The 19689-nt window shown below is 51.1% G+C and overlaps 1 protein-coding gene across 3 annotated transcripts in view; it reads left to right on the plus strand.

Annotated features, from left to right (window-relative positions):
- The window catches only part of pbx1b (pre-B-cell leukemia homeobox 1b), a 45683-nt gene that overhangs the window by 20049 nt on the left and 5945 nt on the right, over positions 1-19689 (plus strand). Inside the window, exons 3-8 of one of the 3 annotated variants that reach the window (XM_067230478.1) lie at positions 13195-13439; positions 14350-14409; positions 16115-16305; positions 17455-17590; positions 18329-18488; positions 19201-19313. In XM_067230478.1, the coding sequence (XP_067086579.1) occupies positions 13195-13439; positions 14350-14409; positions 16115-16305; positions 17455-17590; positions 18329-18488; positions 19201-19313 (905 nt within the window). The remainder of the gene's footprint in view (positions 1-13194; positions 13440-14349; positions 14410-16114; positions 16306-17454; positions 17591-18328; positions 18489-19200; positions 19314-19689) is intronic. The other 2 variants (XM_067230479.1, XM_067230480.1) reach the window with 2 other exon arrangements.

A 19689-nucleotide genomic window follows, 5' to 3' on the forward strand; every position in this document is an offset into this window, starting at 1 on the left:
CCTTTGTGCCGCGTTTCTCCCCCTCTCCCGGATGCTCTGGTGGCTCTCTCCGCAATTAAAACCAAATGTCCGTCTGAGGCTATCTCTGCGCTGTGTGGCCCATATGTTTGGTTGCTGATAGAGCGTGGATTACTCTGTTTGGGACACAGATAACAGGCTGTTTATAACCTTGGCAGAGTCCGGGGCCTAATCTGGCAGGAGCATATTTCCCCTCGCGCCCCGATAAAGGCCTGTTAGGGGCTTTATCACACGGGCAGATAGAAGTCGAGCCAGGGAGAGGCGAGCGCGGCAGCGCGGCCCGTTCTGGCACGCCACACACACACGCCGTTTTATTTTTAGAAGCAACCCCCCCCACCACCACCCCCCCCCCCCCCCCCACCCCTACACACACACACACACACCTTTGCTTCTCTACCCTTCCTACACAGACAGACACACACACTGAGCCACACACGGACACACACACACCATTCTTCCTACACACAACCCCCCCCCTCCAACCCAACCAACACACGCAAACTCCCATCCCCTGACGGAAAGAGAGATCAATTTCTGCATCTGCCTTCCGAGGCAACCTGGAGAGACCACCAGACAAATTAAAAGGGCAGTGTACTCATTTGTCATTGTGCTGAGAGGCAACAAAGGTTTTTCTGGGCCACTCAAATCTATTTTAAGTGTGTGTTTTTTTTTGGGGGTTCCATCTTCCAAAATTCTATATGCTTTGATTATTTAATGTGTGCTATAATATAGTGTTCTATGGGGCTTAGAGAGAGGCATTTGGGTTTGTCCTGTTTTTTTCCCCGATGTTTGAGAAGTGTTATGAGAGCAGCACCTGGCACCGCAGTCACTGTTGTGGCGCTTCAACCTCAGCACAATTATAAAACGCTCTTTTCGGGTGGCAAGGGAAATTGTCATCCTCCATAAAATTGCCTGTACTTTTCCCGTGGCTTAAAGATCTTTCTGTTCCTGTTTCTCCCTCCCTCTCTCCCTCTCTCTCTCTCTCTCTCCCTCCCTCCCTCTCTCTCTCCTCTCTCTCTCTCTCTCTCTCCCTCCCTCCCTCTCTCTCTCCCTCTCTCTCTCTCTCTCTCCCTCCCTCCCTCTCTCTCTCCCTCTCTCTCTCTCTCTCTCTCCCTCCCTCCCTCTCTCTCTCCCTCTCTCTTTTTCTCTCACACTCACCTACTCTCTTTCAGGAAAATTGCTTTCCCGCAATCAACCGAGTGCTTGCTGCACTTAGGGGTAAATACAGGTACCCTAAAGCATTAGCATAACATTATTCAGAGAAACGTCAACCTCTAGCCAGTTAGCACTGCATCGAGCACAGTGTGGGGTGATTGAGAGGAGTGGAGGATGGAGGGTCGGGGGGGGGGAAGTGGATGAGTGTGGGTTAGCAGTGGGGAGCCGACTTTTACAAGAGCACCGAAAGCCTTTTTGTGTTGTAATTGCGTGTCCTCGTGTGGGGGAAAGATCTTTCTCTTCCTTTTTTTGTTGTTTTTAAACATAAAAGTAGCAAAAAACGGGTGGTATCAGCATATTTAACGTATTATCTGGAGGTACTGTATCGACAGGAAGCGCGTGGCACGAGAGCAGCTCTGCGGACCTCTCTGGGTCGATGTCGGGCCGGGCCCTTCCATCCGGTCTTCGATGCTTTTCTCTCTCGGCTGTGCCGGCCCGGCCAGCCGTGTGCAGAGACGAGCTGGATCCGGCGGTCTCTGGAGGTCTCCGGCATCTAGGTCACATTGTTGTGTTTTTTTTTTCCCCTTTCTTTTATCATCCAGCCAGTTTGCTGAGAGAAGCACTCTGCAGAAACCATGGGGCCAGCAGAGAAAGGCAAAGCAGGAGTCGGTGAAACCGCACTATAGTGCCTGTTTCCCTTCTGTAGATGACTGGGCAAGAACGTACTCGATGCTGCACACTTTGTGGGCCGTACTGGACAGGGGAGTTGACAGATACTCGAGGGTTTCAGGAGGTTTACCTCAAGTCGGTCTTTAAACGTCCAGGTTTTTTTTTGTCGTCCACTTGGAAGTTTCAACCCAAAGCGATATGCTCAGGGACCACCAATCCCTTCGGAAAGAGCCAAGCGCCTCCACATGCATCTATCATTCACCTGTGGCCATGAGCACCCCTTGGCCCCATTCCCCAACCCCACAACCAGCCCTCTGCCTCACATACAGCCCCCGTCCCACACACACACCCACCCACCCCCCCCACCCCCCAGGCACTATATTCATATTCCTTTGTACACCTCTCCTTTGGGGATGGTCTGTGAAGTACAACAAGCGTGATCTTTCACCAGAGAGTGGCTCCCCCCCCCCCCCCCCCCCTCCTCGGCTTTCTTGATTGACAACAGGGGTTTCCTCCTGACCCACATTTGCATCTGCTGCGCGACCCAGACGGGGTCGCCCCGCCCCCCGCCCCCCCCCCCCCCCCCCCGTAATGAACTGCCCCGGCCGTTTGTGAATTTTTCACTACTTGTGTCGGTTTCACCCTGTGTTCCAGGGGGAGTCACGGGGGTGGGGTGTGTGTGTGTGTGTGTGGGGGGGGGGGGTTATCCACAGAGGGAATTAGTCTTGGTGTCTCCAGGGCCTTATGTCTGTCTGGGCTCTGGGGGACCAGAGAGTGGGGTTCCCATCCGGACGCACCTCCCTGCCAAGCTGGCCGTGGGCCATTCAGGGTCATCTGATTACTATTTATGGGAATTACTTATCAACAGAATTGCATGGGACACCCACAGCCAAGGCCCTCTATTGTTCTCACGTTGGCCAAAACCATTCAGCAGAACTCAGCCATATTTATGAATAGTAGAGTCAGTTCTAATCTCGATATGGAACCATTCATATTGGCTGCCAGGTGAGTGTGTATGGGTGTGTGTGACGTCTGGAAGCCCTGCAAAGGACCCAGCGAGAAGGAGAACACAGGCAGAATGTTGTCGTCCTGAGTGCTGGGCTGTAATGGAATCTGACGCTATTTGATGGCTTCTATTGTTTCCCCGCTGAATGTGAGGCACAAAGTCAGCATTGGCAGCATCTTGTACACAAATGGAGAAGGTTTCCCATGGGGATGCTGCTGTAGAATCCTGCCTCAAACCGTGAAAGCCATCTCAATCTCTCCGCCTCAGACACGGAAAACCAGCAGCAATCCCACAGTACCCTCTCCGATTCGCTTCTGCGTTGTACTAATACGTTTTGTGAAAAAGAAAAACCTTCATAAAGATTGTAAATATGGAGCAGTTGCCTTGACGTAATGTTCTGAAGCGCATGATACATTGAAATCCTTCATTTCCTACTTCAGATGGTTGGAATTGTTGCCAAGGATGCAAGTTTGGGTGCATTTTATGGTGATTTAACATACAACCGGCATCAGACAACCATGATTTGAACAACCAACAATCACGCCGTTGAACATATCACATACACCTATAGATGAACAGTCTATTGTCCTGTAAGTGTGAACCTGGTTATGTGAATCTTTCCTGTGATTGAACAAAAAGTAAATTTACCAGAAGATGGATAATGGTAACAGGCTATACTTCAGTCATCCTGAAAACATTCCTTCTCGCCGTAGTCCAGGCCAGATAATTATGTTCCTCTGTGTGAGCTTCAAAAAAGAAAGAGGAAATAGAACCTTTTCTCCTTAAGGCTCTGGACAACCTTTCATTTACCTGGGTCTGCAATCAGAATGACATAATGTCAGAGAAAGACCCTCTGTAGTATCCTACTGTGACTGTATGGCGTTTACAACCATTTCACCCTCCGCTATGTAAAATACCAAATCCGATTATTTCCCCCGGCTAAATAACACCGGTCCCACAGGCTTGTCGTGTGATGTTTTAATGAGAGTTAGAAGCTCGATGCTCAACACTGACTTCTGCGCTGCATTCCCTTAAACTGCCAAGTAAGAGCCCCATTAATAATTCAGCTCATTAAAGTGTGTAATTAATCCAGAGCGGTGTAACAGGCAGAGACTGGGGTGCGGGGAGGGAGCTCTCCAGGGGAGCGCAGGAGGAACAGCGGGGGGGGTGAGCGGGACATGCACAGCCCCCACTGCGAGAGAACAAGCTCCCCCAGCAAACAACCATGCACACTGCATTATTTATTTCTTTGGGTATAGCCACAGAGAACGAGGGGGGGGGGGAGATATACGGAGCGAGAGAGACAAGACTCGGCGAGCGCACGCACGGCCAATCATCAATGCAACATGGGTATACAGAGGGCGGTGTGTGAGTGTGCGCGTGTGGGTCGGTCTGTTTGTTTGTGAATGGCGAGTGTGTGTGTTTGTGTCTGTCCTTGTTCAATAATGTATGTGCTTTTGTTTGTGTTTGTTATGGAAGTTGAAGGTCAGGTTTTTTGGGGGGGGGCAGGCATCAGTATTTTGTGTGTGTGTGTGTGTGTGTACTTAAAAGGGGTTTATTTGAATTGTTGGTGGGAAAATGTGCTCATATCAGGAGACGTGTCATCTCAGGCCAGACTGTTGTCATCACCCCGATGTACGTCATGTATCACAGAGGTGTCACATCACCGGCCTCTTGAGCGGGTCTGAATTTAGGATCGCCACGGGAGAGACAACCCACCCCGTGTCTTACAAAAACGTCCAATGGCGTCGCAGGACGCGCCCGCGTGCCAGGTACCGCCCCGGAACACGGCAGGAGGGCCGCGCTCAGCGACGGCGCCCGGCCCCACTGCCACTCACAAGCTCTCGTCTGCTCCAGATGTGGCCTAATTTACTGCGACTTGGCTAATCACGGTGATTAAGGATTAATTACTGTTAATCACTTTTACATAAACTGGTTGGCATTAGGAGAGCTGTGCTATATGAAAAATGCCACACAAGTGAACACAGTCAGAGAGATGGAATGGGGTGGAACAAGGGCTAGCCAGAGTAGCCTGCTGGGAGATTGTTTTGTAAATAGTTTAAATGGCTGTTTTTTTTTTTTACCTATGGGCACTTTGGTCAAACTGCTAATGCAGTAGCACTGTCATTCGCCGTAGGCTACGACGTAGTATGTCTGTGTGTAGCTGTTGTCTCAAACATGTTGGGGTGTTTTTGTAGGAGACATCAAATGATTTTGAAGCATGCTTTTTTTTTTCTCTGAGGTTGCTGTTCAGCCACGGTCAAAGGGACATTGTTAGGCTGTGTGGCCAACCTGCCACAGGAGAGAAAGAGAGGGAGGGAGAGGGAGGGAGGGAGGGAGGGAGGGAGAGAGGGAGGTATAGAGAGGGAGGTAGAGAGAGGGAGGTAGAGGGAGGAAGGTGGGGGGGGGGAGGGAGAGGTGGGGAGAGGAAGAGAGAGAAAGAGAGAGAGGGAGGGTGGAGCTGCAGAGGGGACCAAGAGTTCCATTAACTCAGACTGACAGGGGAATCACAGGGACATCAGGGGGCCTTGGAAGAGGCTTGACAACAAAGCCACTTTGACTCCCATGCACCCCCCCCCCCACACACACCTCCCCCACCTCCCCCAGCCCCCCTCCCGCAAACCCCCCCCCCCCCCACACACACACACCCTCATCTCCCGCTCACCATGCAGAGGGTGGCAGTGTGGTCACCTTATCCGCACCCTGGCCTGGTTTCGCCCAGTGACATGCTCATCCAGTCTCCTGAAGGAATGGCTTTAATAAGGTGACAGGGGTGGGGTGGGGGGTGATGGGGTGGGGGGGTGATGGGGGGGGGGGGGTCATGTTAATGACATGGCAGGGGCCAGTCAACCCACAGCCCCGGGCTCTCCCCTGGCCCTGGTCTGCTGCAGCCTGCTGGACTCATGTAGACCACTCAACAGATCTGAGTGGAGACACACACTCACTCACACACACACACACACAGACAGACGTGACGTGTCCACACGTAGAGAGATACGTGGCAATTTCACCGGCTGCAGAGATTTTTCTCCATCATTATATACGGTGCGAGCTTGTGACAGACCAGTCCAGTGACAACCCTTTCTCGAAGCAGTTACAGTCATTACCCTTCGCTTCCATTGTGTTTTGGACGGCATTTTCACTCTTGAGATTTCTCGACTGATCTAACTCCCGCAAGATATCAGGAAATTCTCGGGACATCTCCCATTGCTGTTAGCACCCATGGCGTCAATTTCGATCCGGTCAAAACGTCCTATGCATTTTAACCTTCTTCGTCGGACTGGAGATAGAAAGAAAGGCATTTGCCTCGAAGCCCTTATGCACTGTCTCTTTAAAATAATGAACGTAATTCATTCGTCTGAATAGCTTTCACTTAGGGTACCTAGCAGGAAGGCAGCGTCTCCACTCAGTAGCCTGCATCATTACTCGTAGCCCCTAGGCCTGGCTTAGCTAGTAATGATTATAATTACCATTATTAGATATGGCTCCAGGGGAGGGGAGCCAGTGCAAGTTCCATAACCAAGTGTGTGTGTGTGTGTGCCGTGCCGTGCGCGCTGTGGAGCTGCTGGTCCCCGAGTCGAGGGGCAGCGTGTGAGAGGAGGGTGAGGGGACGAGGAGAGCCACCAAAGCGGGTTAATGTGACGCCTGTCGGCTCCTCTTCCGCCGCTTGTCACCTCCTGAGGAGCTCAGGGTCTTATCTTTTTAATTGACCTTTTATCGGATTATTAATTTCTCATTTTTTTCGATGTGTTTGTCTTGTGTCTTTTGGCGGAGAATCCTCTCCTTTGGTTCTGGATTGGTTGGCGAATTAGCCTCGAGCGGAACACAAAATATAGGACTTGTTCTACCCAAACTGTGCCGTAGGACCCAATTTAACCAGCCTATTATTTGTATGGACGCGAGCAGTTTGGATTAGATCCATAATCAATCATTGGATTCCCTTGTTAGCATAATTCGGGATCTGTGGCCTTGCTTTTCAGATAAGCGGTGGGGTTTAGAGGCTTCAGGTTTGATCAGGGGAGCGGGAAGGGGGCTAAGGGGCGGCCTGGTTTTAACAGTTTGATGCCTGTCGTCTTCCTCCCGGTGAGTGTTGGTCCCCCTTTCCATTCCAGTACACTCGCGACTGTATAATGAATTATGCCGATGTTGAATTAGCATGTAGCTGTCGCTTCGGCTCTGGCGCCTGCCTCATGACAGGACCACCGCAGCACACACCGCGTTGAGGGGGAGAGGGGATGGGGGATGGGGGGTGGGGGTGGTGGGGTGGGGTTCCTGTGATTTATTAACTGCTAAAGCCACAATGAAGTGTGCCCACTGAATCACGAATGCAAACAAATACGGCCGGTGCTGTCACTGTAAATTCAACCAGACAAGGCCGACCGCTGCCCGGACAGAAAGGGTTAATTATGCCCCCCCCCAAAAAAAAACTACAACAAAAATTGCTGGGCTTATTCCACACGTAGTCCACCAGGTTTTTATGGGTGACCTTATAATAGGCCGAGTTGTTTGTGAATGTTTAGCAGTGCTTCTGGCTGGTCGGTGGAATTGTCGAATTCATGAATATCTGATTTCAAATATAGGCCTACGCATAACACCATCGAGATCAACGCCCCCCCAAAAATATATTTCTCCCTTCAAAATGCTCGGCAAAAACGTCCTCTTTCCTCAGTGATATTGCTTCCAATGCCCTCCCCTTACTACTCTCCACGTACTACCCTCCGCTAATCTGATCGCAGGGCTTTTTGAGTGGCAGGACCGAGCAGGGATGAGTCCCCGATCGCGTTGTGTGTGTCTGTACAGGACGTCCGTCACCAGACAGGTGTCGCGTGTCACTTTTCGGCCCGGCTCTCCGTGCTCTCGTCCCCGCCGCCACCCCGTGGATCGCCTCACACCGCCCCCAAATGTAAGATGGCGGGAATCCAAAGGTGTCGACCGGATTCAACCAGAGCGCGCACGCAAAACATCATCCTTGTCAGAGGGCTCAGGGCGGAGCCCCCACTGTGACAGAAGACCCTACATCATTAATTAAACATCAGCGTTTTCCTCCCGTCATCAGATTGCCGTGACGGTCCACCATGCCGACGCTCCCTGTCGACATGCCTGTAAAATCGAGAAGGGGATTACATATGGTAATGGCTTTTGACAGCCGCGCGTTTGTCTCCCCTAATCCGATAGGACGAGATATCTGGACCGCAGTACGTGGTGGGCTGTGACTATCAGGGGCCTGATATTGTTACGGCGTTTAGAGAGAGCTGAATCAGTCTGAGAATGCGGGCAATGTCTTGGAAGGGAGCGTAATCCTTCGAGAAGGCTTTGATACAGTCCCAAATATTGTCACTGCCCAAACACTGCCACAAAGCTGGGATATTTTCGGAGCAATTTAGATCTCTTTTATCTTTAAAAAAAATATATATATATTAGCTGTTGTCATTTGCTATTCGATTCAACTTTGCCTCAAACCTCTCAATCAGAATGTTGTTTCTCTCCGTATTCTCTAAAGCTGTGCTAACGGGGGTTGGAATCCTTGTTTTGGTGGAACAGTATGCTAGAAGATTGCCAGAAGATTCCACCATACCACCGTGAACAGCAATACCGTCTTCCTGCCTGAAAAAGAAAAAGAACCCCCCCCCCCCCCCCCCCTCCCTTTTGTCCCAGTTCAATTAAGGCTCACCCTAAACTCAGGCTGAAGCAAGACCTACATCCCTGTATCTTCCCGGTGGCTCACTTAATATTTCAGTACCCATCGTCGTTTCCCTCAGAAAGCTCTGAGGCAAGTGGGATGATTGGCTAATGGAAAAATCAGGCAGCAGAGTCTGTTACACATGCCACTGTTTCAAAACAAGGGAGCAGAGAGAAAGGGGTTTAGGGAAGCAAGCCTCTTCCAAATAGGTGCGTAAATCATCTCCATGCCTAATATCCCCCCTCCGCTTATCCTCAAAGAACACGGCACTTTCCAGAGCTGCTTCGTGGAAATGAAATAAATATTCCCAGATAAACGACCAGACAGTCAAAAATCCACCGCTTCCTAAAGCCAGTTGCCCCGGTTTTTTATTAAATATCGATTTGATTTGTAAAAGGCCAGATGCTGTGAGCGTGAGTAAATGTCACGTTCTCCCATATTGTTTTTGACTGCCTTTCTTTTGCTTTTCCCCTCTGTGTGACATTTTGCTCTCTTTGCCGGGCAATGATAACAAGACCGGCTGAGGCTCCACATTTTGGCCTTTGTGGTCCAATCTATTGACCCCACCCCCCAACCTGTTCCTCCAGCACGCATCCATCCACTCTGATGTGTCAGGCATAGAGCGAGAGAGGAAGAGAGAGGGAGAAAGAGAGACAATATGCCCAAATGGAAATCAATTTGTGCCGCACACTGCTCTCTCAGTGCTGTCTGTGATAGTGACACTTCTCCGCGATATAGAAATCAATGCTAGGTGGTATCAATAAACTCATCAGCTGGCAAACGGCAATGGCAGTATGATAATTCTGTGCCGTGGATTCATATTGTACGGGAAATAAAGCGAAAGCTTATCAGCTGCCTTGAGGGAATTGCGTGTCAGCAACCAGGGAGAGGAGGATAAGGCACTGTTTGACAACAAGCCATCGTCGGAGACGCCTCCATAAGGGAAATGGCGTCCATCGGAGACCCACAGCAAACACGCTACTCACTGGAGGGAAGGGGGAGGGGCGGTGGTGGGCGGTGCGTGCGTGCGTGTGTGTGGGGGGGGGGGGGGTGGAGGAGGAGGGGGATGAAATCACACACACAGATAATTGTTTATCCCTCAGAGAACATTCAATGTTTGTCTGCGGGTGGCTAAGTAAGTTCACCAGCACTATTGGACAGGGATAGCAGAACAGACCCAGAGCTCGGAGACATTAGGATGAATCAATTAGCCTGCCATTACCCAATAAAGTGGCCCGCACTGAGTCGTGTAATTATGACCCACAGCAAAGCCAATTTTATGGAGTACCCCCCCTCCCCCCCGCCTCTCTTTTCTTTATTAATTTTATTTGTTTAAGATAATCCGTTCCGTGGTTTTAATTATGTGCTTTAGGTTCAGGGCGTAATAAATAAATCATCATTTGCCATCAGGCAAACCGGTTTAGAAGAGGCAGACTCACTTTGGGTTTGGCTTTTTAGGGACATGTCTTAAGCATTGTCACAGTGGACCAATACCAACCTGTTACTATGTAAGCAGGGTATCCAATACCAAATTCCACAATATTCCTTATAAAAGAATACCAGATAAAAGAAGCCTATTTAAGAATAACAGCTTTAAAAAAAAAAAGGACCATATTTATTGGAATCCAAGTGATTTGCATGTGCACAGTTCCCCAGTATCGTGTACAAAACACCACAGAGTGCAGGAAAAATAACACGAGGGAATCCTCGGCGCTCGATCCGCTTTCCCCCGTCCGATCGGATAGCGCAAACGGTTAGTAACAGATGATGGTTCCGCAGGGTTGAATGTGGTGGGTAACTCAGAGGAGGAGCACGAGGCTGTGGTGACAGTCTGCTGTCAATGAAGAATGACAGTACACAGCCAACATGGCGCGTTGCATTGTTCCTCCCAGGGTCCCTCCTGACAGATGCTCTCCAAGACGTCTGGAGCAGCACCAAGAACCAGGCTCAGATCTGGCACACCGCGCGGCACACACACACAACACACCAAACATGGATGGAGACCGAGGGGTTTGGGGGGGAAGTCAGCGAGCTTGAAAAACAACAACGGGATCCCGCCCGTATCCCCCCCCTCGACGAAGGCTTGCGTTCGAATTTTCAACCGTTCCAGCCCTTGTTTCATCTCTCCCGCTTTGTTTTCTTGTTGACCTTTGTCACTAGTTCTGTATCAGGGATTTTCCCCTGTTTTTTGGGGGTTGTTATTCTCTCTGAAGATTTTCAAAGAAGTGACCTGCACTGGAGTGGTCGCCCTGTTGAAAGACGGATGGTGTAGGCGCTCCGAGCCAAGTCAAATAAACACTCGGTGAATGCTAAGCTGAGACTTGGCAGGCTAGGATCGAATCATTGCTTCGGACGTGGGGAATTTTTATGTTCCATTTTCATTTGACAGTCTAGACATTTTATGAGTTTGGGAAGAAAACTGAAGGCCTCGGGTTTCGGCCGAAACGTTTGTGAAAGACCTCCATTCCTAGCATGTGCGTGCTCTCTGAATCCAAGCGTACTGTTACTGTAACTGTGTGACTTAATTGTATTGTATACTTAATTCTCCTTTTCCTCCTCATAGCCAAAGGGTCGGGTCTCATGTATTAGCAGCGTATTACAACAATAAGCTTGATTTATTCATCCAACTGGATGCATCGTAGCCAAACCATTTATGCCTCTTTTTTTTTGCCTGACCCATTTTTTTCCCGCTCATTTCCCAGAACTGAAACTTCCACTGCGCGATATTACATCTCATGTCAAAGCAGGTTTGAAGTTCTCACCAGCACGCATGTTCCTGCGGTCCCATTTTGTAGACATTCGATCCCGACAATTACGTGTTCAAATCATTCCAATCCTTTTTTTTTTTATGATGGGCCACAGGCCGAGCCGTGTTTTGCGGTATGTACTCACATTCACACCCACTTAACCGGGGTATTTATGAGGTGATAACCGCAGGAAGCACAGACTGTACCGCCGTCCTGACCGCTTTGTGCTCCGAGGACCGTGACCTCAGCAGATATATGAACTAGCGCGGACGGGTCTGGAGCTGCTCTGGGTGACGTTCGTTTGGCTCGGACGATGTGCCGGCCGCGGCTAGCCCACGCTCAGAGGCCTGGGGTATGTGTAGAAGGGAGGATTTGGATCCCCCCTGCCCCCCCCCCCCCCCTGTTCCAGGCCTCATCCACGCCTTATCAGCGGAGATGAGAGGGGGGTGCTCTGTAACGAGGCGGGATGTTTGCACGGCTGCTCTAGTCCCAGAAGGAGCCCCTTCCCCCCTCCCTACACCCCCCACCCTCCACCCCCACCCCCCCCCACTCAATCTACCCCCTGCCGTGTCCGCGACCTGACCTCCCGACCTGTCCCCACTCGCCAACAGTCGCCCGCATTTGCATCTTCGGCCCACTTAAAGGGAGCGGGAGTGAGTGGTGGGGAGGAGGAGGAGGAGGGGGGCGTACAGCAGGCCCCTTTCTCATCCTAGTGGCCGCCCACCCCCCTCCCCCCCCCCACGTCCGCCAACCCCACGCGGGGGTTAATGCTCCGAGCGCTCCCATTGTCTCTGGATTAATGAAGTGGCTCCCTTGGCTGTCCCTTCTCATTCGGGGACAATAAGACACATGATAAGTGTTAACATTTTAAATGACTATCGACACACCGGCCTTAAAGTCACTAAGTCATAGCCTGTATAAGTGGCAGGAACCTCTGAAGTAATGATCATGTCTGCTTTTTGACGCTACCCGTCGGCCCTGGTATCTGTTCTAGGCCTCACATTGGCGGGAGGAAGGGTGTTTGTAATTGAAATAGATGGTTGTCGGATGGGAGAGTGGGGGGAAGTCTCGGAGCCCGGGTGTTCACTTTGGAGGGGGGGGGGAACGGAAGGCTGGGCCGGCGCTCGTTTAGGTACTGCGAGGGAGACCTCTAGTGGAACGACAGGGGACTCGGTTTGCGGGGCCCCTCTCTGCTCTGGGCTCGTCCCCTCCAGGGCTTTGTCCGGCGGGCGACAGGCGTGACGGCTGCTCGCTGTCTCCGCGCCCCGGATTCGTCCGAGCGGTCCACCCTGACGCGAGTGACAGCGGTCGTGTGCAGCACCTCCCACGTTCAGCCACATCTGCCTTTTCAGTCGTACTGTAGTTCCAGCTGACAACCACATTTAATGTTATTGTTTTTGTGTCGTTTTTTTCTCCCCCCGTATCTAAACAGTTTTATGAAAGTATTGAATACCAAACAGGGACTCGCCTCCGCTATTTATTGAAGTTGCATTTTAAGTTAATGAAATTAGATTGATGGAGTTTTATTAGCTGTCGTCTTGCCAGCCCATTTAGCCGTAGCCTTTATTCTGGCAGGGAGATGAGCCATAAAGAGGCAGGTGATTTATCAAACGGATGAGCCCCATCCAGACAGCCTGGCCACACCGCCCGTTCCCCTCCACACACGCGCACTGTACTCCCCCCCCCCCCCCCCCACCCCCCTCACTCTTTCTGTTCCTCCCGGCTGGGGGCTTCTACCTCCGCGCCGCTCGCCTGCACGGCCACGCCGCGCGCCGGCCGCCAACCCAGCGGTAAAGGAGGTGTTGGGCGCGTGGCGCTTTCCGAGTCAGCAGACAGCTCCTTGACTCTTCCCGCCGCCGCGACCGGAACCCGAGTGCCGACGACATCTTGACCCCCGCTCTCCCCTCTTGTCGTTGCAGTGCTGAGTATCCGCGGCGCCCAGGAGGAGGAGCCTCCCGATGCCCAGCTCATGCGGCTGGACAACATGCTGCTGGCGGAGGGCGTGTCCGGGCCGGAGAAAGGGGGCGGCTCGGCGGCGGCCGCGGCGGCGGCGGCGGCCTCGGGCGGGGTCGGAGCGGACAACTCCGCGGAGCACTCGGACTACAGGGCCAAGCTGTCCCAGATCCGGCAGATCTACCACACTGAGCTGGAGAAGTACGAACAGGTAAGATTCGCCCGCGGAGCGCCTTGTGACCCCCTGGCCCCCCCTCCCCCCACACACACACACACACACACACTCACACACATAATGTCCAGCTCTCCTCCATTACGATTCCACAATGACCATTTCTTCACGTAAACACCGCATTGACCGAACACCACACGCTCGGTGTTTGACTCGCATACACGCATTTCTCCAGATTCGCTCTAATCACACACTGTAGCAAGTGAGAGAGAGAAAAAAAATCCACTTGGAAAATGTTGATGAGGTTGACATTAAACGCTGCTTTCGGAATGTATTTGCTCGATTTACGAGACCAAATCTCAAGGTTTAAATTCATTTCCATGGAAGGCTATGAGTCAAGTAAGTCCAGTGAGGCTGACAAGGTCATCCCCTGATACTTTTCTCATCACATGTCAGTTGAAGTGGCTCTCTGCAATTACAGCTTCCATCTACAGATGTTGACTTTCCTTATTTTCTTCCCCATTTGGACTGTTTGTGTTTTCGTGCCCGTGGTGGCCTTCCTGACAGTCTCACCCTCCTCTCCTCCATGTCATTCCCCACCCCGCACTAATAAATCCGTTGATTTTACTGCCTAACTTTATGTCTGTTTACTAACCAGAGTACACATAGTCAAACACAGGGGCTATGGAATGAATGCATGCTCTGTTTGATGAAATGCAAATAGATTTTGACCGTGTAGCCTTGACTACTGACTCCACCCCCTCCCCCTCCCCCCCCCCCCCAATCTCCCCCCCCACACTCCCCAGTCTCCCAGAGCCAGCCAGTGTGTTGTGATGTGAGTTTGTAGACAGGGTTGCCATCCTCAGACACATAGTCAGGGACGTAGTACGGAGAAGGCCAGGTAACTGTTCTGTCATCATATGCTGACAATGTATATACTGTATTTAAGATGGTATCCCAGTGCGGATGGAGGGAGAATTACACAGGGAGTCATGGCAACGGAATCAAGGTACTTCTCCACTGCAGACGCTACCCTACCATACACTGTTATCCCTAGTCAGATCATAAACAACATGATTATTTTACTTTGGGTAGTTTCTCCAGAGACCCCTGTCCAGGGTGTCTTAAATCACGCAATTTTTTTGTTCTTTTTTTTGAAACGTGTGTCTGTTTATACAGCTGGGAAGTAACTGAATCCTGAATCAATTCACCTCGTGTTTTCACTTGGTGGCTATCCTTGTCTCCAAATGGAAACCCTATGATCTAAAATCCTAAATTCTCCAAATGTGAACACTTATCGTTCAAACCTCGTAAAGATTCCTAATTTAAGGATCAATATTTGGATGGCAACCCAGTCTTTGAAATTCAGTCGAATAGGAAGAAGAATACGCAAACTCATTTAATTGAACCAGATTACTGTGCAGTTTGGCTGTATGCTTTTCTACATTTCTTTCTAAATCAAAAGATATCAGTCTTTTCAAGTCTGTGTGCTCCCTTTACCATGCATTGTATGTTGGCCCGATAGATCTAACTCTTCCCCATAAATAGCACATGTCACAATCTCTGCAACCGCCTCTTACTTTAACTCAGTATGAATATCATTTAGTCACCTTACACCGTGTTGACTAAATCTGAATGGAACAGACAAGTCTCTCTTACTGTTGCCGTGTGTCCCTGTCACAACTCCTTGCTTCGGTCTCTGTTCACTCGCCTGTGTTCGCTTTGATAACTATTGCTTTTACGTCAATGAAGTCCCTTTGAGGTGAATGACAAAATGACAGAAGGACACACCGGCAGGCAGTGACAGACCCATAGAGAGAGAGAGAGAGAGAGAGAGAGAGAGAGAGAGAGAGAGAGAGAGAGAGAGAGAGAGAGAGAGAGAGAGAGAGAGAGAGAGAGAGAGAGAGAGAGAGAGAGAGAGAGAGAGAGAGAGAGAGAGAGAGAGAGAGATAGAGAGAGAGAGAGAGAGAGAAAGAGAGAAAGAGAGAGAGAGGGAGGGAAAGGGAGAGAGAGATAGAGGGAGAGGGAGAGGGAGAGGGAGGGAATGAAAGGGAGAGACTGGAGAGAGGGAGTGAAAGAGAGGGTAGGGTTGGAGAAAGAGGAGAGGTGGGGGGGGGGGGGTAGACTGTAATATCGTGGCAGGTTCATGCCTGGTGCCACACAGGGGGATGAGTGTAACATCATGGCACGTTCTTCTCCCGGCGACACCGAAAAGGTGTGCTCGTCAGAAGGGAGCGCCTGTCAAGTCTGCCTCTCCGACAGATGACGCTTGCCATCACAACTTGTGTTTAATATGAAAAATATTTGTTATTCCCCCATGGCGCTGAGACAATGCGGGCTCCTGAACGACATTAAGCACAGGCGCCCGACTTTTATACTTTCATTCCGCTCTCTCCTTGGCGTGCGCGGGGGGAAAAAGGCCTTGATAAATTTAGAAAGCGCCGCGTTCGCGTGCCTCCTGTCTGGCGTGCAGAGCTCGCTTGCTTTAATGACGCAAGTGTCGGCCCACCTTGTTCTCAGACGACGCGTCGCGTTAGCGGGAGGCTACGGCGCGCGCCGCCTGTGGACGTGGCCCTACTCACCTCACCGGCACTCGTCTCACCTCTGCTGACCATGTAGATACAGTGGAAAGTTCCGGAAGAACCTCTGTCGTGACGGCTCCCTTCTTGTGTGTCTTGTGTCTCTCTCTCTCCCCCCCCCCTCCCCCGTGGCAGGCGTGCAACGAGTTCACCACGCACGTGATGAACCTGCTGAGGGAGCAGTCGCGCACGCGGCCCATCTCGCCCAAGGAGATCGAGCGCATGGTGGGCATCATCCACCGCAAGTTCTCCTCCATCCAGATGCAGCTGAAGCAGAGCACCTGCGAGGCCGTCATGATCCTGCGCTCGCGCTTCCTGGACGCCAGGTGCGTGCGTGTGTGTGTGTGTGTGTTCGTTAGACGTAAACCATATGTGTGCCTGGGAACCCAGCTGATTAACCACTGTATTTGCTCGCCGTGATGTAGCTACAGACCCTGAAGTCGAGAGGACATGAATCGCTGACACGTTGTCGGAACTCCCAGCATTGTTTTGCAAGCTCGGAGCGTGTTGTTGGACCGTTCGCCCAACACAAACATGACGGCTGATCTTCCCCCAAAATCCACTCATGACCCCGCGTATCCACATTTGGGCTCGTACACACACACACACACGCATGCACAAACGTGCAACGTTGCCGGTCGGCCGCTAACCGTTCTCTCCATGTCGGGTAACGTTAAATGTTTCCCCTTTTTATTTATTTTATGTAATCGCTTGTTCCTTTTTTGATGCATGTTTCAAATTTGCATACATTTCTCCGAGGATAAATCTCACTCTCGGTCAGATTGGAGGCATAACATTTAAATGAGGCTCTTGCTCCCTCACAAAACCCCCTCCTTGCCAATCCATTCTTTTGCAAATGATTGCGCTGGTGCAGGGGAATGGAAGGGGAGAGGGAGGGCTTTGACTGGGTGAGAGTGAGGCACATCCATGCACAGTTCCACTGATTAATCTACTGGCTGCCTAAACCCATGCTGTGCACATTTACATATTCTCTAGCAGGCTTTTCAGAGTACGGGGCCAGAGAGTGTTCCAGCACAAATCTCTCCCCGACAGCTGATGCGTGGAAAGGAGAATTTACAAGGGTTCCCTTTGCTAGCTTATGTAAAGCCCTCAGGAGATGCGTGCACATGCGCTGCGCGACCTGAGAGGTGATGGAGATTGAGGGGTCAGTCAGCCCAAGGGCATCGGGACATTTGTTTTCCCTCCCTCGATAAGAAAGCGTAATGTCGTTTACCCGGGGATCCGCTGCGTTTTCGGTTTCCGTTTGTGAATCTTGATAAAGGGATATCATTCTCAAGCAGATTACAGCTGATACTGTTCTGTTATTGTTTCTGAGCCTCTCTGTTTACAGTAATACAAGCTCTTCCCTGGCATGTCTGTGAATGGTTTAGCTTTGACGACGCGTACTTGATTGGGATTTGCCATACTCTGAATGATTTTTACTGTCCCTAACCAGTGGTGCTTTGGTTTCGTAGACGGAAAAGACGGAATTTCAACAAGCAAGCGACGGAGATCCTGAATGAGTACTTCTACTCCCACCTCAGCAACCCGTACCCCAGCGAGGAGGCTAAGGAGGAGCTGGCCAAGAAGTGCTCCATCACAGTCTCCCAGGTACAGTACAGCGCCCCCTTCCTGCTGGAGGACCGCAGCACAGCCACTCACCAGCCAGAAGCGTCAGCGTCAATGAAAAATAAATACAAAATACATGATTTGAAATGGACTTTTGACCTTAGCGTGTCCTGGCTAGGTTGTGGCATCGATTCGATTACCGCTGCAGAGACGATACCAAGATCAACCGAAAATGCGTGTTTGGAATTCATCCTCCTCTAATGGCTTGTTGTCTGAAAGGCTTTCATTAGTTTATGTAAAATGGTTTGAGGATGCAGCATGGTGGAGGAACCTGCTTAGAGGCTGGATGATGTGTTAGATGTCGGTTCTCTCCCTGTATTAAAGGAACATGTTTACCTACTCTGTTGAGAGGAAACTTTGCGGGATTGATTTGGTTCTCATTTTAATGTTGTTTATCATTAGCACTGGGTTTATCCCCGTAGCTTCATCTGGGAGTCCATTAGCCTTAATGGGTGTTAGCGGATGTTGACTGATTGGTCCTAGCATGAGTTCTGATGATAGCTGCAGTCATGGTGACATAATGAGACTGTTATTGGCAATCATTCCATTCTGGCACTAATGTGGATTCACAGCACTGGTCCATGTAGCTCGCTCAACATGGCCTCTCAGTCTGTCTTCAGTGGCGAGGGTCCGTGCCAAAAAACCTAGGAATATCTGTGCGAATTGACCTTGTGCGGAACGAATGGGGTGTCTGAGCGTGTCTTTTGATTGCGCTCGCAGGTTTCCAACTGGTTCGGAAACAAACGAATCCGCTACAAGAAAAACATCGGGAAGTTCCAGGAAGAGGCCAACATGTATGCTGCCAAGACCGCCGTGACCGCCGCCAACGTCTCCTCTCACGGGAGCCAGGCGAACTCGCCCTCCACTCCCAACTCAGCAGGTGAGGTCGAGGCCCGAGCAATGTTTACCCGACACGTCCACGTCGTGCCGGGGTCCCCCTCACCGACGCTAGGCCCTGCGAGACAGCCACAGTCCATTTTCCCCCCACTAACTGCTCAGTGGCGTCAGTCCCTGTTATCTGCAACCATGCAGAGATATTGATTTCTCGCTGCTTGGAAGGGGATATTTACGGGAGAAGCCCGTGGCTACAAGATTAGAAACCTGGGCCCCCATACCAAGTTTAGCCATGCTTACTGCCTTTTTCTTTCAATTAAAACACGTTCGTGTTTGAACCTAGTGCCTGCTGCTCTGTAACAAATCAGCATGCCATTCATTTATTAACCTCCAGATACATTTTTGGGTCTTAGAAAAGACTGTGCTATTAGCAGTCGGTCAACTGTCGTATCGACGGTACGACCCTCAGCTCACGCCAGCTGTGTTTTGACAGGATACAATATGGGGCTGTGCCGGCCCGGTCTCTTTCTAACAGCTCCCCGTTCTCCGTCTTCTCCGCTCCGGTTCCGCGTTCCGGTTCCACCGTCTGGTTCCTTGTTGTCCGCACAGCTCTTAACGGCCTCTAGCAGCCCCTCTAACCCCTCTGCATGCCTGCTCTCCGGGGCTCAGCCCCCTCCCGGACCAGTCCCCCCCCCCCCCCCTGCTTTGCTCTTTGCTCTTTCTCTCTGTGAATCGGTGCTCCCTCTCTCCTCTTCCAGGTTCTGCCGGCTCTTTTAACATGTCAAACTCGGGCGACTTGTTCATGAGCGTGCAGTCTCTCAATGGGGACTCGTACCAGGGGGCTCAGGTAGGAGCCAACGTGCAGTCACAGGTAGGGTCCCGGGGGGCAGCGATAGACCCCCCCCCCCCCCCCCCCCACCACCTCCACTACCACTTCCCCGTACAGGACTCACACTAACCCCCGCCACCGTGGCCTTTTGTAGAGGCTCACTTCCTCCTTTAGGTTACTATGGGTCTGGGTCTTGGGAAAATGAGGGGAAAGACATTGCACTTTTTAAGCTGGAATTCCACTGACGTGTTCGCCGTAAAAAGGGGGTTGTTAGAAATCCGAACACTGCTCAATATGATCACATTGAAAATTCCATCATGTCATTCTGCACTGTTTTATTTATTTTATTTATTTTTGGGGGGGGGTGGGGGGTGGGGGGTGGGACGTTATGCTAATATGCCTATGTGTCTGACTGGGT

This window comes from Osmerus mordax, chromosome 27 (genome assembly GCF_038355195.1).
Source record: "Osmerus mordax isolate fOsmMor3 chromosome 27, fOsmMor3.pri, whole genome shotgun sequence".
Taxonomy (NCBI): domain Eukaryota; kingdom Metazoa; phylum Chordata; class Actinopteri; order Osmeriformes; family Osmeridae; genus Osmerus; species Osmerus mordax.